Below are 13786 nucleotides of genomic sequence, written 5' to 3'. Positions count from 1 at the left end.
ATCGAGTGGGCCCACGCTGGTATTGTCACGTACGTTCTAGCACCATTCGTTACAGCGCGATTAAAGCGTACATGGTGAGATTATTATGGACAAAGGAGCAAGATCATTTGTTTTTGTCACCAGAATAAGACACTCAATATGTATTGAAATGAGCATCAAGCTCATCACCTTGCACTTTGACCACCCTGTGAAGTTGATCATAATGTATTTAAATCTGTCGCCTAATAAACTGCTGCCAAGTCGTAGTGGGAGGAACACAGACCATGTCATCGCGTGACTCCAAGTTTACTTCTATATGATGGTTATTATTTCACATTTTGCGCATAAAAGCGTTTCCACCGCCATGTCTTGCGTACTTCATTTTACCCGATACTTAAAGATCCCACCATGAGGAACGAACAAATTGTTCCGAAACGTCCTGTTTCCGTCACAGATGTTGTGATTCTTTGTTGTTAACGGTATGACTTTACTTGCATAAAAACTGTGGATGGAAACGTGGTTAGAGACATCCATAGAACAATTCTTCAGTTTGTGGGAAGATTTTGGGCGCAGTAAAACCTCTTGCTTTGCCTCTCTGGATAGACTAGAGACAGGATGGTGTTAAAGAGCTCTACCAGATTATACTCAACTATGGGAGTTTTGTATTGATGATCTGTCAATTAGCCTACTAGGTTTGCCTTTTTACCTGCGTCACGTTAATATGCCTACTATTTTGGCCAAGTAACTTTTTTTTAAAACAGTGAATTTATCTCTATATTTTGTAAACTATTTTCATATCTGTACATTTTGTAAATGCTCATCTCTGGATCCATTGTTCTTAACTTGTTTGCAGCTGCATCTATGTCAGAGTCAGTTCAACGCTCACATCACTATTGTATAGGAGTGTAATAATGACTAAATGTAGAGTTGTATGAGTCAGTCGTTCTCTGCCGCCCCTAGCGGTCCAGGCCGCTACTACATGTAGTGGAACACGCAGCCCACACACCATGAGGAGCTACATTGTTACAATCCGTCCATTTCCTGCAACATTCCCTTTTTATGTTCTCCGAAAGGAAACGGTACTTTGTTTCACCGCCTCGGATAATATATTAGCCTGTCTTCTATATTGACACGGACTGCTGGGAGACGGTAAAACGCGTTATTCTATTATCGATACGTTTACATTTTTCCAACGAATGTGAGCAGCTTAGTCGGGGGTTACTCTCCCAATTATTGGGTGATAAGAAGGGCCAAAATCTATTTTATTTGATTACCAATTAAGCTATATTAAATAACGCAGTTGTATTTGTTTACTGGGGCGTTTTGTCCGCTTCTAAAACGGCTAAACACCTGCTCTGGGGGGTAGAAAATAACGATTTGACTTGACAAGAATAATATAGTCGCATTTCGTTGACTGGCAGCGAGAGCTACTCCCGGACACATACCAGTCGTTTCCTTGGCTACTCCAATCCTGCCAGTCGACTATCTATGTTTCACCTGGAGCCGACGACTGTGTACACTACTCCATTTTCTTATTAGTGGCACATTACTGAAAGGTAGACGTGCTTCATGGTAGACGTGCTTCATGGTAGACGTGCTTCGTGGAAAACTAGAGAGCGAAAAGCGAGACCAGTGAGTGAAAGTCGTGACGTCTCACAAAGCAAGGTGCAGCTTTTTCCCCCTCTCCAAGTGAACCCTCTCTTTGTTGAAGAATGTGTTTATGCCAACTCGGTGTACCATTGAACCGTTACACAACAATATGTACACTAACCATCTTGCATTTTAACCTCTTAGAATTAATAAAGGAGCAGATATGAAGAGGGTCCGTGGCCAGGTACGGCTGGGTCGGTTAACCGGGACCGGGATGGGAGACTGCTGAAAGAAGGCTGTATGCAGCTGTTTTGGGATCCTCAGCTTGGGAGCAAGAACCGCCTGACAACATGACTGGGTTCAACCAGCAGAATGTGGAGGAATATTATGAGATGGGAGATGAGCTGGGGAGGTGAGTTTTTATAAATGCTGTAAATGAACACTACCAACCGGGTCTGAGTCTATACTGTGGTGGTCTGGTGGTGTGCTTTTCTATGCAACCACGATATCATACTATTACATTTGTGTGTTACATTATGGAATAGTGACCGTGTGATCAGTTATATTAGCCAAAGACCGGCTTGCAACCCCTTTTAAAGGCTCTCTCTGTCAAAACCTCTTTAGTTACGCAAAGCATCGTGACTATATTATCTCTGATTGATGGATAGATGTTGTAACCAGACGAATATAATACTGAATACGATTATGAGTTCCTGATTTATGACCAGAAAGACAGCAACTTTTCCTGAAATATTTCTCACATCTCTGAGTTACGAATCCTTAATGAAGTTTTAAGCTGATGGCTTGATGTACTGGCTTGTTACCATGACTCTTATTGTGTCAGACTGACAGTGTTCCTCATGAAGCGGCTGACAGCGCCCCTCTATCAGCCCTACTGTAGTGAATCTTTATCTCACAGTTCATTTACAGTCATGTCTCCTCTCTCCGTATAGCTTCACTGTTCCTCTCTATATGGTGTGCATCCAAAATGGCATTGAATTCTGGTCAACTAGTGCATCATATTGCCTTGTATAGTCCATTGGGTTCTGGTCAACAGTAGTGAACCATATTGCCTTGTATTGTCCATTGGGTTCTGGTCAACAGTAGTGCACCATATTGTCTTGTATTGTCCATTGGGTTCTGGTCAACAGTAGTGGACCATATTGTCTTGTATTGTCCATTGGGTTCTGGTCAACAGTAGTGGACCATATTGCCTTGTATTGTCCATTTGGGTTCTGGTCAGCAGTAGTGCACCATATTGCCTTGTATTGTCCATTTGGGTTCTGGTCAGCAGTAGTGCACCATATTGCCTTGTATTGTCCATTTGGGTTCTGGTCAGCAGTAGTGCACCATATTGCCTTGTATTGTCCATTTGGGTTCTGGTCAGCAGTAGTGCACCATATTGTCTTGTATTGTCCACAGGGTTCTGGTCAACAGTAGTGCACCACGTAGGGTTCAACTAGACCACTTCTATTCCCCCGAGGTAGAGACAAGTGGCCGAGACCGTGACGCTACCGGTGTAGCGGGCCTGATGACATTACAAGGCTATTTTCTTTTAGGAGCAGATGTGTCGTCATCGCAGTGCACTGTTTGGACGCTGGACTGACTTTGTGAAGGGGACAAACGTGTAGCCAACAGGAGTGACGTTCCAAGTGGTTGTTTGACAACATCAGGACTGGTTGTGTTTATGCCACATTATTAAAAGCTAATACATGATCACATTCATGACACATCTTTACTAGTCCTCCTAGACCCACTGAGATCATACTACATTAATAGAGGTTCTATATGTAATTCTATGATTAGACCCACTGAGATCATACTACATTAATAGGGGTTCTATATGTAATTCTATGATTAGACCCACTGAGATCATACTACATTAATAGGGGTTCTATATGTAATTCTATGATTAGACCCACTGAGATCATAATACATTAATAGGGGTTCTATATGTAATTCTATGATTAGACCCACTGAGATCATACTACATTAATAGGGGTTCTATATGTAATTCTATGATTAGACCCACTGAGATCATACTACATTAATAGGGGTTCTATATGTAATTCTATGATTAGACCCACTGAGATCATACTACATTAATAGGGGTTCTATATGTAATTCTATGATTAGACCCACTGAGATCATACTACATTAATAGGGGTTCTATATGTAATTCTATGATTAGACCCACTGAGATCATACTACATTAATAGGGGTTCTATATGTAATTCTATGATTAGACCCACTGAGATCATACTACATTAATAGAGGTTCTATATGTAATTCTATGATTAGACCCACTGAGATCATACTACATTAAGAGGTTCTATATGTAATTCTATGATTAGACCCACTGAGATCATACTACATTAATAGGGATTCTATATGTAATTCCATACAGAAGGGTTGAGGTCCATACAGAAATGGTGTGTCGAGATCGGTGTGGAAGAACTTGACTGGCCTGCATAGAGCCCTGACCTCAACCCCATCGAACACCTTTGGGGTGAATTGGAACGCCGACTTCGAGCCAGGCCTTATAGCCCAACCTCACTAATGCTCTTGTTCCAACATGTTCCAACATCTAGTGGAAAGCCTTCCCAGAAGAGTGGAGGCTGTTATAGCAGAAAGGGGCATCCACATACTTTTGGTAATAAAGTGTATCTCTGCTGTCTGTACTGATAAAAAGTTGTAGATCCTCCAGAAATCCCCAAGGCTGATAAAACCTTGGAAAGACACGGACTGACTGGCTGAGGCCTTGGCTAATTACTAATCGGAGGGTTTCAAGGTACTTGGTTGATTCTGAGTCTAGGGAGTTATATCATTCTGTTACACATCCTCCTACTCTGGGGCGACAACTCATTTATTGCTCCTTCCTAAAGTCTGCACTTGTTCACTTCACTAATTTTGAAAGGAAATGACTGTTATAAATCAGAAATATGGAGGAAACTCCCACTAGCCTCAACCAATCCAGTGCTTTTAGATTTGTGGGATGTAGTGAACAAGTGCACACACTTCAGGAAAGAGATTATTGGAACGCAGCCTATGCTTGATAAGAACGGTTGTGTAGGCGGGGCCAGATCTTTTGTACGGCCCCTTTAGTGGTGTTGAAGCGTTTAAATAGCCCCGCGGTGGTGGCGTGCTGCTTGGGTTAAACAGACACACACACAGCCCACTTTTGAATCCCTGCGTAGGGTGGATATGAGGGGGCACGGCCCGTTCTCCCAGCACTGTCATGGTGGGTCCCCCAGATCTGGAGGCTGTCTCCTGAATAGAGCCTCAGATGTCAGTCCCCATCAGCCCATTGAAGGCTGCAGTCTAATGGCCTCATGACCTATTCTGCTATGTACTGTTTTTATTTACGCTGATCTTGTTTTGTACATTTCCTGAAAACAGCTTCTGGACATCAGAACAGATATCACTAAACTCCATTTGGATGAAGATTTCTACTTCAATGAGTCGACCGCTGTTGTTGAAGTGGTCAGATGACGCAGATGCTAAGCTACAGGACTGTTTTGCTAGCATAGACTAGAATATGTTCCGGGATACATCCAATGGCATTGAGGTCACCAGCTGCTGCTACTCGCTGTTTATTATCTATGTATAGTCACTTTAAATAGAGTTAAGTGCTTGTAAGTAAGCATTTCACTGTAAGTTCTACACCTGTTTTATTCGGTGCATGTGACAAATTTGATTTGATGTACTGCTCATTCCGGGCCAAGGCCCTAATTCCCGGGACTCGAAAGAGGAAGAGACGGCGCAAGAGGAAGACGAGTGGGCTCCTAGACGAGACCAAGTTCTATTGGCAAACTGGATGAACTCCGTTCGAGACTATCCTACCAACGGGACCGGAAGACATACCCAATGTTTGTCGGGGTCATGGGTGAACAAGGACATAGATAATATACTTCTAGCTGGTTTGCCTCATCAAGACTGAACTGCAGCTTCGGGGGAGGTGTGTGTCTCTTTGTTAATAACAGCTGGTGCGCGATCTTGAGGTTTTACTTGCCTGAGTTAGAATACCTCATGACCATGCTATTTACCAAGAGACTTCATCTATATTTTTTCTTGCTGTCCATTTACCACCACAAACCGATGCTGGCTCTAAGACCGCGCTCAACGAGCTGTATACGGCCATAAGCAAACAAGACAATGCACATTGAGGCGACGCTCCTAGTGGCTGGTGATTTTAATGCAGGAAAACTGAAATCCATTTTACCTCATTTCTACCAGCATGTCACCTGTGTAACCAGAGGTGAAAAACTCTAGACCACCTTTACTCCACACACAGAGATGCGTACAAAGCTCTCACTCGCCCTCCATTTGGCAGATCAGACCATAACTCTATCCTCCTGATTCCTGCTTACAAGCAAAAACTCAAACAGAAAGTACCAGTGACACGCTCAGTATGGAAGTGGTCTGATGAAGAGGATGCTAAGCTACAGGACTGTTTTGCTAGCACAGACTGGAATATGTTCCGGGGTTCATTTAATAACAAGTGCATCGACGACGTCGTCCCCACTGTGACCGTACGTACAGATCCCAACCAGAAGCCATGCAACATCCGCACTGAGCTAAAGGCTAGAGCTGCCACTTTCAAGGAACAAGACACCAATCCGGACGCTTATAATAAATCTCGCTACGCGCTGTTACGAGCCATCAAACAGTCAAAACATAAATTCAGGACTAACATCCAATCCTACTAAGCCGGGTTTGACACTCGTCGGATGTTGCAAGGCTTGTGTCACGCCCTGGCCTTAGTATTCTTTGTTTCCTTTATTATTTTAGTTAGGTCAGGGTGTGACATGGGGAAGGTATGTGTTTTTGTATTGTCTAGGGTGGTTGTATGGTTTATGGGGTTAAGTAGAGTAGATGGGTTTGTGTTTAGTGTAGGTGTCTAGCTGTGTCTATGGTTGCCTGAATGGTTCTCAATCAGAGACAGATGTCATTAATTGTCTCTGATTGGGAGCCATATTTAAGACAGCCATGGGCACTAGGTTAATGTGGGTAATTGTCTATGTTGTACGTTTGTAGCTTGTGTGTGCATGTACGTCTATAGCTTCACGATCGTTTGTTGTTTTGTTTCAGTTTGTTAAAGTGTTCGTTGTGTGTTTTTTTCCTTTCTCTAAAATAAAAGAGTATTTTGCACACGCTGCGCCTTGGTCCACTCTCTCTCAGACGATCGTGACAGCTTGCAAACTATCTTCGATTACAAACATTAACAAGGCCGCGGGGCTAGACTGATTACCAGGACGCATACTATTACCAGGACCCAGTCTAATAGCTACAGTGCCATAAAGTAATCACACCCTTTTAGTTTTTCTGCATTTTGTGTTACATTAAAACGGATTGAATTGTGTATTTTTGTGTCAACGATCTACACAAAATACTGATGTGAAAGAAATATTCTAACATTGCGAGAGAAAAAACACTCTTGATTAGATAAGTATTCAACCCTGAGTCAATATTAGAATCACCTTTGGCAGCTGTGAGTCTAAGAGTTTTGCACACCTGGATTGTACAATATTTGCTATTATTTGCTTTTATTATTCTTTAAAAAAAATATTAATTCTCTTTGAAGTTGTTTGTTCATCATTGCTAGACAGCAATTTTCAAGTCTTTTCACACCGATTTTTAAGTCAACTGTAACTGGGCCTCTCGGGAACATTCAATGTCATCTTGATAAGCAACTCCAGTATAGATTTGGCCTTGTGTTTTAGGCTATTGTCCTGCTGAAATGCTCCCAGTGTCTGGTGGAAAGCAGACTGAACCAGGTTCTCCGCTAGGAGTTTTTCCTGTGCTTAGCTTTATTCTGTTTCTTTTTGTTCTTAACTCCCTAGTCCTTGCTGATGACAAGCATACCCATAACATGATGCAGCCACCACCATGCTTGAAAATATGAGGAGTGGTACTCAGTGATGTGTTCTGATGGATTCGCCCCAAACACAACACTTTGTATTCAGGACATTAAAGTTAATTTCTCACAATTATTTTTACTTTAATGTCTTCTTGCAAACAGGATGCATGTTTTGGAATATTTTTGTTATTCTTTACAGGCTTCCTTCTTTTCACTCTGTCATTTAGGTTAGTATTGTGTAGTAACTACAATGTTGATCCAACCTCAGTTTTTTCCTATCACAGCCGTTAAACTGATGTAAAGTCAACATTGGCCTCATGGTGAAATCCCTGAGTGGTTTCCTTTCCCCTCTGGCAAATGAGTTGTATTTGCCGGATACACCTGTATTTTTGTAGTGACTGGGTGTATTGATACACCATCCAAAGTGTAATTAATAATTTCTCCATGCTCAAAGGGATATTCAGTCTGCTTTTTTTCTTCTTCCAATAAGTACCCTTCGAGGCATTGGAAAACGTCTCTGGTCTTTGGTTGAATCTGTTTGAAATTCTCGACTAAGGAACCTTACAGATAGCTGTATGTGTGGGGTACAGAGGTCATTCACATCATGTTCAACACAACATGCTACAATTTCAAACATTTTACTGAGTTACAGTTCATATAAGGAATCAGTCAATTGATATAAATAAATTAGGCCCTAATCTATGGATTTAACATGACTGGGAATACAGATATACATCTGTTGGTCACAGATACCTTTAAAAAAAAGTAGGGGTCTGAATTAGAAAACCAGTCAGTATCTGGTGTGACCACCATTTGCCTCATGCAGCGCGACACATCTCCTTCACATAGAGTTGATCAGGCTGTTGATTGTGGCCTGTGGAATGTTGTCCCACTCCTCTTCAATGGCTGTGGGAAGTTGCTGGATATTGGCGGGAACTGGAACACACTGTCGTACACATCGATCCAGAGCATCCCAAACTTGCTCAATGGGTGACATGTCTGGTGAGTATGCAGGCCATGGAAGAACTGGGACATTTTCAGCTTCCAGGAGTTGTGTACAGATCCTTGCAACATGGGGCCGTACATTATCATACTGAAACATGAGTTGATGGCGGTGGATGAATGGCACGACAATGGACCTCAGGATCTCATCACGGTATCTCTGTGCATTCAAATTGCCATCGATAAAATGCAACTGTGTTTGTTGTCCGTAGCTTATGCCTGCCCCATACCATAACCCCACCGCCACCATGGGGCACTCTGTTCACAACGTTGACATCACAAAACCGCTCGCCCACACGACACCATACACGCCATCTACCCGGTACAGTTGAAACTGGAAATCATCCTTGAAGAGCACACCACCATCGAAGGTGAACATTTGCTCACTGAAGTCAGTTACGACGCTGAACTGCAGTCAGGTCAAGACCCTGGTGAGGACGACGAGCAGATGAGCTTCCCTGAGAGGGTTTCTGACAGTTTGTACAGTAATTCTTTGGTTAAAACCGAGTTTTATCAGACGAACCCACTGGATGTGGAGATCCGTGGTCTGCAGTTGTGAGGCCGGTTGGGTGTACTGCCAAATTCTCAAAAATAACGTTGGAGGCAGATTATGGTAGAATAATGAACATTCTCCGGCACTGGTGGGTTTTCCTGCTGTCAGTCAATTTGCATCTGTGGCATTGAGTTGTGTCACAAAACTGCATATTTTAGTGGCTTTTAATTGTCCCCAGCACAAGGTGCACCTGTGTCATGACCATGATGTTTAACCAGCTTCTTGAAAATGCCACAGCTGTCAGGTGGATGGATTATCTTGGCAAAGGAGAAATGCTCACTAACGGGTGTAAACAAGTATGTGCTCAAAATATGAGAGAAATAAGTGTGTTGTGTTTATGGAACATTTCTGGGATCTTTTATTTCAGCTCATGAAACCAACTTTACATGTGTTTTTATTTTCACCATATTTTTGTGTATTTAGGAAGGTGTTGAATTAGTTGACTCGAGAAATTTCACCTTAAAATGTTTTATTAATTAAACATCATTTCACTTTGACATTATGGGGGTAATGTGTATAGGGAAGTGATGACACATCTCAATCAATTTTCACAACATAATGTGTGAAAAAAATCAAGGGGTGACTAATTTCAACCACTATAGACCCTGTGCCCAAAGTACTCCAAGGTAACCTGTCTAAATGACTCACATCTGTAGCCATAACATGCTTTGAAAGGCTGTTTGTGGTTCACATCAACACCATCATCCCTGGACATACTCCATTTCACATACCGACTCAACAGAACCACAGATGACACAATCTCTATTGCTCTCCACACTGCCCTTTCCCACCTGGATAAGTGGGACACCTATGTGAGAATGCTATTCATTGACTACAACTCAGCATTCAACACCATAGAGCCCCACAGTAACGGTGTCATAATACCCATAAAACCTAGCAGTCAAACGGAGAAATGGTTCCATTTATTTTTCACATTGGGGATTTTAGAAACGCTTAAATAAGGACTGTGTTTTGTGGAGGATAACCCTGGTGTGATGTTTTGATAACCATGGAAATCTCTCTCGGACATGGTGACTGATTCGGCTCTTTACTGCTTCGAATTAGCAGCAAAGTACACATCATGCAAAACTACAAATCCCTGTAATCCTCCTGCGTGTCTTGCTAACAGTTTAAAGATTACAGAATTGCCAATTTTTGAAAAATTTTGCAGATTTATTCATTACTACATTTAGAGTTAATCCAGAGATTCTTTGTCTCGATCTCATCCAGATAATCATGGCATTTGTAGATCTTTATGGTAGCTACATTAGCAGCTAATTAGCATTCAATTTATTGGGGGGGGGGGGGGGGGGTACAGGCAAATACAGTGCATTCGGAAAGTATTCAAACCCCTTGACCTTTTCCACATTTTGTTACGTTATAGCCTTATTCTAAAATTGATTCAATTAGTTTATTCCTTCATCAATCTACATACAATAACCCATAATGACAAAACAAAAGCAGGTTTTTAGAAATTCTTGCAAAAAATGTATTCAGGACCTTTGGCAGCGATTACCACCTGAAGCTAAAAGCTTGGCACACCTGTATTTGGGGAGTTTCTCCCATTATTCTCAGCAGATCATCTCAAGCTCTTTCAGGTTGGATGGGGAGTGTCGCTGCACAGCTATTTTCAGGTCTCTCCAGAGATGTTAGATCGGGTTCAAGTCTGGGCTCTGGCTGGGCCACTCAAGGACATTCAGAGACTTGTCCCGAAGCCACTCCTGCGTTCTCTTGTCTGTGTGCTTGGGGTCGTTGTCCTGTTGGAAGGTGAACCTTCGGCCCAGTCTGAGGTCCTGAGCGCTCTGGAGCAGGTTTTCATCAAGGATCTCTGTACTTTGCTCCATTTATCTTTCCCTCAATCCTGACTAGTCTCTCTGCCTCTGAAAAACATACCCACAGCATAATGCTGCCACTTCAATGCTGCAGAAATGTTTTGGTACCCTTCCCCAGATCTGTGTGTCGGAGTTCTACAGACAATTCCTTCGACCTCATGACTTGGTTTTTGCTCTGACATGCACTGTCAACTGTGGGACCTTTATATAGACCGGTGTGTGCCTTTCCAAATCATGTCCAATCAATTGAATTTACCACAGGTGGACTCTAATCAAGTTGCAGAAACATCTCAAGGATGATAAATGGAAACAGGATGCACCTGAGCTCAATTTCGAGTCTCATAGCAAAGTTTTGCATGATGTGTACTTTGATGCTAATTCGAAGCAGTAAATAGAGCTGAATCAGTCACCATGACCGAGAGAGATTTCCATGGTTATCAAAACATCACACCAGGGTTATCCTCCACAAAACACAGTCCTTATTTAAGTGTTTCTAAAATCCCCAATGTGAAAAATGAATGGAACCATTTCTCTGTTTGACCGCTAGGTTTTATGGGTATAATGACTCATACTGTGGCACTTTTTAAAGTGCCCTCTAAACTCATCACTAAGGTAAGGACTCTGGGACTGTACACCTCCCTCTACAACTGGATCCTGGACTTCCTGATGGGCCGGACCAGGTGGTGAGGGGGCTGCCATATTATGTTCATAGTCTCTGGACATAGAGCCTGGTCTTAGTCTCTGGACATAGAGCCTGGTCTTAGTCTCTGGACATAGAGCCTGGTCTTAGTCTCTGGGCATAGAGCCTGGTCTTAGTCTCTGGACATAGAGCCTGGTCTTAGTCTCTGGACATAGAGCCTGGTCTTAGTCTCTGGACATAGAGCCTGGTCTTAGTCTCTGGACATAGAGCCTGGTCTTAGTCTCTGGACATAGAGCCTGGTCTTAGTCTCTGGACATAGAGCCTGGTCTTAGTCTCTGGACATAGAGCCTGGTCTTAGTCTCTGGACATAGAGCCTGGTCTTAGTCTCTGGACATAGAGCCTGGTCTTAGTCTCTGGACATAGAGCCTGGTCTTAGTCTCTGGACATAGAGCCTGGTCTTAGTCTCTGGACATAGAGCCTGGTCTTAGTGTTGGTCATAGGGAATGAGGTGCCATTTGTTAAGCTGCAGTCGACTGACCGTGGTGTGTGGCATCCGTACATTAGAGTTGGGATCTATAAACTTTGAATTAGTTACCTACATCCGTACATTAGTTACCTACATCCGTACATTAGTTACCTACATCCGTACATTAGTTACCTACATCCGTACATTAGAGTTGGGATCTATCCACTTTGATTTTCCATGTTTTGTTACTAAATAATCGACTGGATTGCTCAGAGGAGCTCTTTGTATAATAGATATTGATGAGTCTGCTCTGTGGGGAGAACGCTGCAAGGTCTTCATCAGTCAGCCTATAGCGTCCCCATTTAGCCCCAGCATTAGTCTTCCTGTGTGCAGGGTCCTCAGTCAGCCTATAGCGTCCCCATTTAGCCCCAGCATTAGTCTTCCTGTGTGCAGGGTCCTCATCAGTCAGCCTATAGCGTCCCCATTTAGCCCCAGCATTAGTCTTCCTGTGTGCAGGGTCCTCATCAGTCAGCCTATAGCGTCCCCATTTAGCCCCAGCATTAGTCTTCCTGTGTGCAGGGTCCTCATCAGTCAGCCTATAGCGTCCCCATTTAGCCCCAGCATTAGTCTTCCTGTGTGCAGGGTCCTCATCAGTCAGCCTATAGCGTCCCCATTTAGCCCCAGCATTAGTCTTCCTGTGTGCAGGGTCCTCAGTCAGCCTATAGCGTCCCCATTTAGCCCCAGCATTAGTCTTCCTGTGTGCAGGGTCCTCATCAGTCAGCCTATAGCGTCCCCATTTAGCCCCAGCATTAGTCTTCCTGTGTGCAGGGTCATCAGTCAGCCTATAGCGTCCCCATTTAGCCCCAGCATTAGTCTTCCTGTGTGCAGGGTCCTCATCAGTCAGCCTATAGCGTCCCCATTTAGCCCCAGCATTAGTCTTCCTGTGTGCAGGGTCCTCAGTCAGCCTATAGCGTCCCCATTTAGCCCCAGCATTAGTCTTCCTGTGTGCAGGGTCCTCATCAGTCAGCCTATAGCGTCCCCATTTAGCCCCAGCATTAGTCTTCCTGTGTGCAGGGTCCTCATCAGTCAGCCTATAGCGTCCCCATTTAGCCCCAGCATTAGTCTTCCTGTGTGCAGGGTCCTCAGTCAGCCTATAGCGTCCCCATTTAGCCCCAGCATTAGTCTTCCTGTGTGCAGGGTCCTCATCAGTCAGCCTATAGCGTCCCCATTTAGCCCCAGCATTAGTCTTCCTGTGTGCAGGGTCCTCATCAGTCAGCCTATAGCGTCCCCATTTAGCCCCAGCATTAGTCTTCCTGTGTGCAGGGTCCTCAGTCAGCCTATAGCGTCCCCATTTAGCCCCAGCATTAGTCTTCCTGTGTGCAGGGTCCTCAGTCAGCCTATAGCGTCCCCATTTAGCCCCAGCATTAGTCTTCCTGTGTGCAGGGTCCTCAGTCAGCCTATAGCGTCCCCATTTAGCCCCAGCATTAGTCTTCCTGTGTGCAGGGTCCTCAGTCAGCCTATAGCGTCCCCATTTAGCCCCAGCATTAGTCTTCCTGTGTGCAGGGTCCTCAGTCAGCCTATAGCGTCCCCATTTAGCCCCAGCATTAGTCTTCCTGTGTGCAGGGTCATCAGTCAGCCTATAGCGTCCCCATTTAGCCCCAGCATTAGTCTTCCTGTGTGCAGGGTCCTCATCAGTCAGCCTATAGCGTCCCCATTTAGCCCCAGCATTAGTCTTCCTGTGTGCAGGGTCCTCAGTCAGCCTATAGCGTCCCCATTTAGCCCCAGCATTAGTCTTCCTGTGTGCAGGGTCCTCAGTCAGCCTATAGCGTCCCCATTTAGCCCCAGCATTAGTCTTCCTGTGTGC

General features: G+C 43.9%; 1 protein-coding gene across 2 annotated transcripts in view; it reads left to right on the top strand.

Moving 5' to 3' along the window:
* The first annotated feature begins 947 nt into the window (after nt 1-947).
* LOC129826795 (death-associated protein kinase 1-like) overlaps nt 948-13786 on the top strand; it is a 112907-nt gene continuing 100068 nt past the window's right edge. The window contains exons 1-2 of one of the 2 annotated variants that reach the window (XM_055887870.1): nt 948-1128; nt 1774-1981. In XM_055887870.1, the coding sequence (XP_055743845.1) occupies nt 1920-1981 (62 nt within the window). In that variant the 5' untranslated portion in view covers nt 948-1128; nt 1774-1919. Of the gene's footprint in view, nt 1645-1773; nt 1982-13786 lie in introns of both variants that reach the window. The other variant, XM_055887869.1, reaches the window with a different exon arrangement.

The sequence above is a fragment of the Salvelinus fontinalis genome, chromosome 28, assembly GCF_029448725.1.
Source record: "Salvelinus fontinalis isolate EN_2023a chromosome 28, ASM2944872v1, whole genome shotgun sequence".
Lineage (NCBI taxonomy): Eukaryota > Metazoa > Chordata > Actinopteri > Salmoniformes > Salmonidae > Salvelinus > Salvelinus fontinalis.
This window is presented reverse-complemented; position numbering and strand designations above follow the sequence as displayed.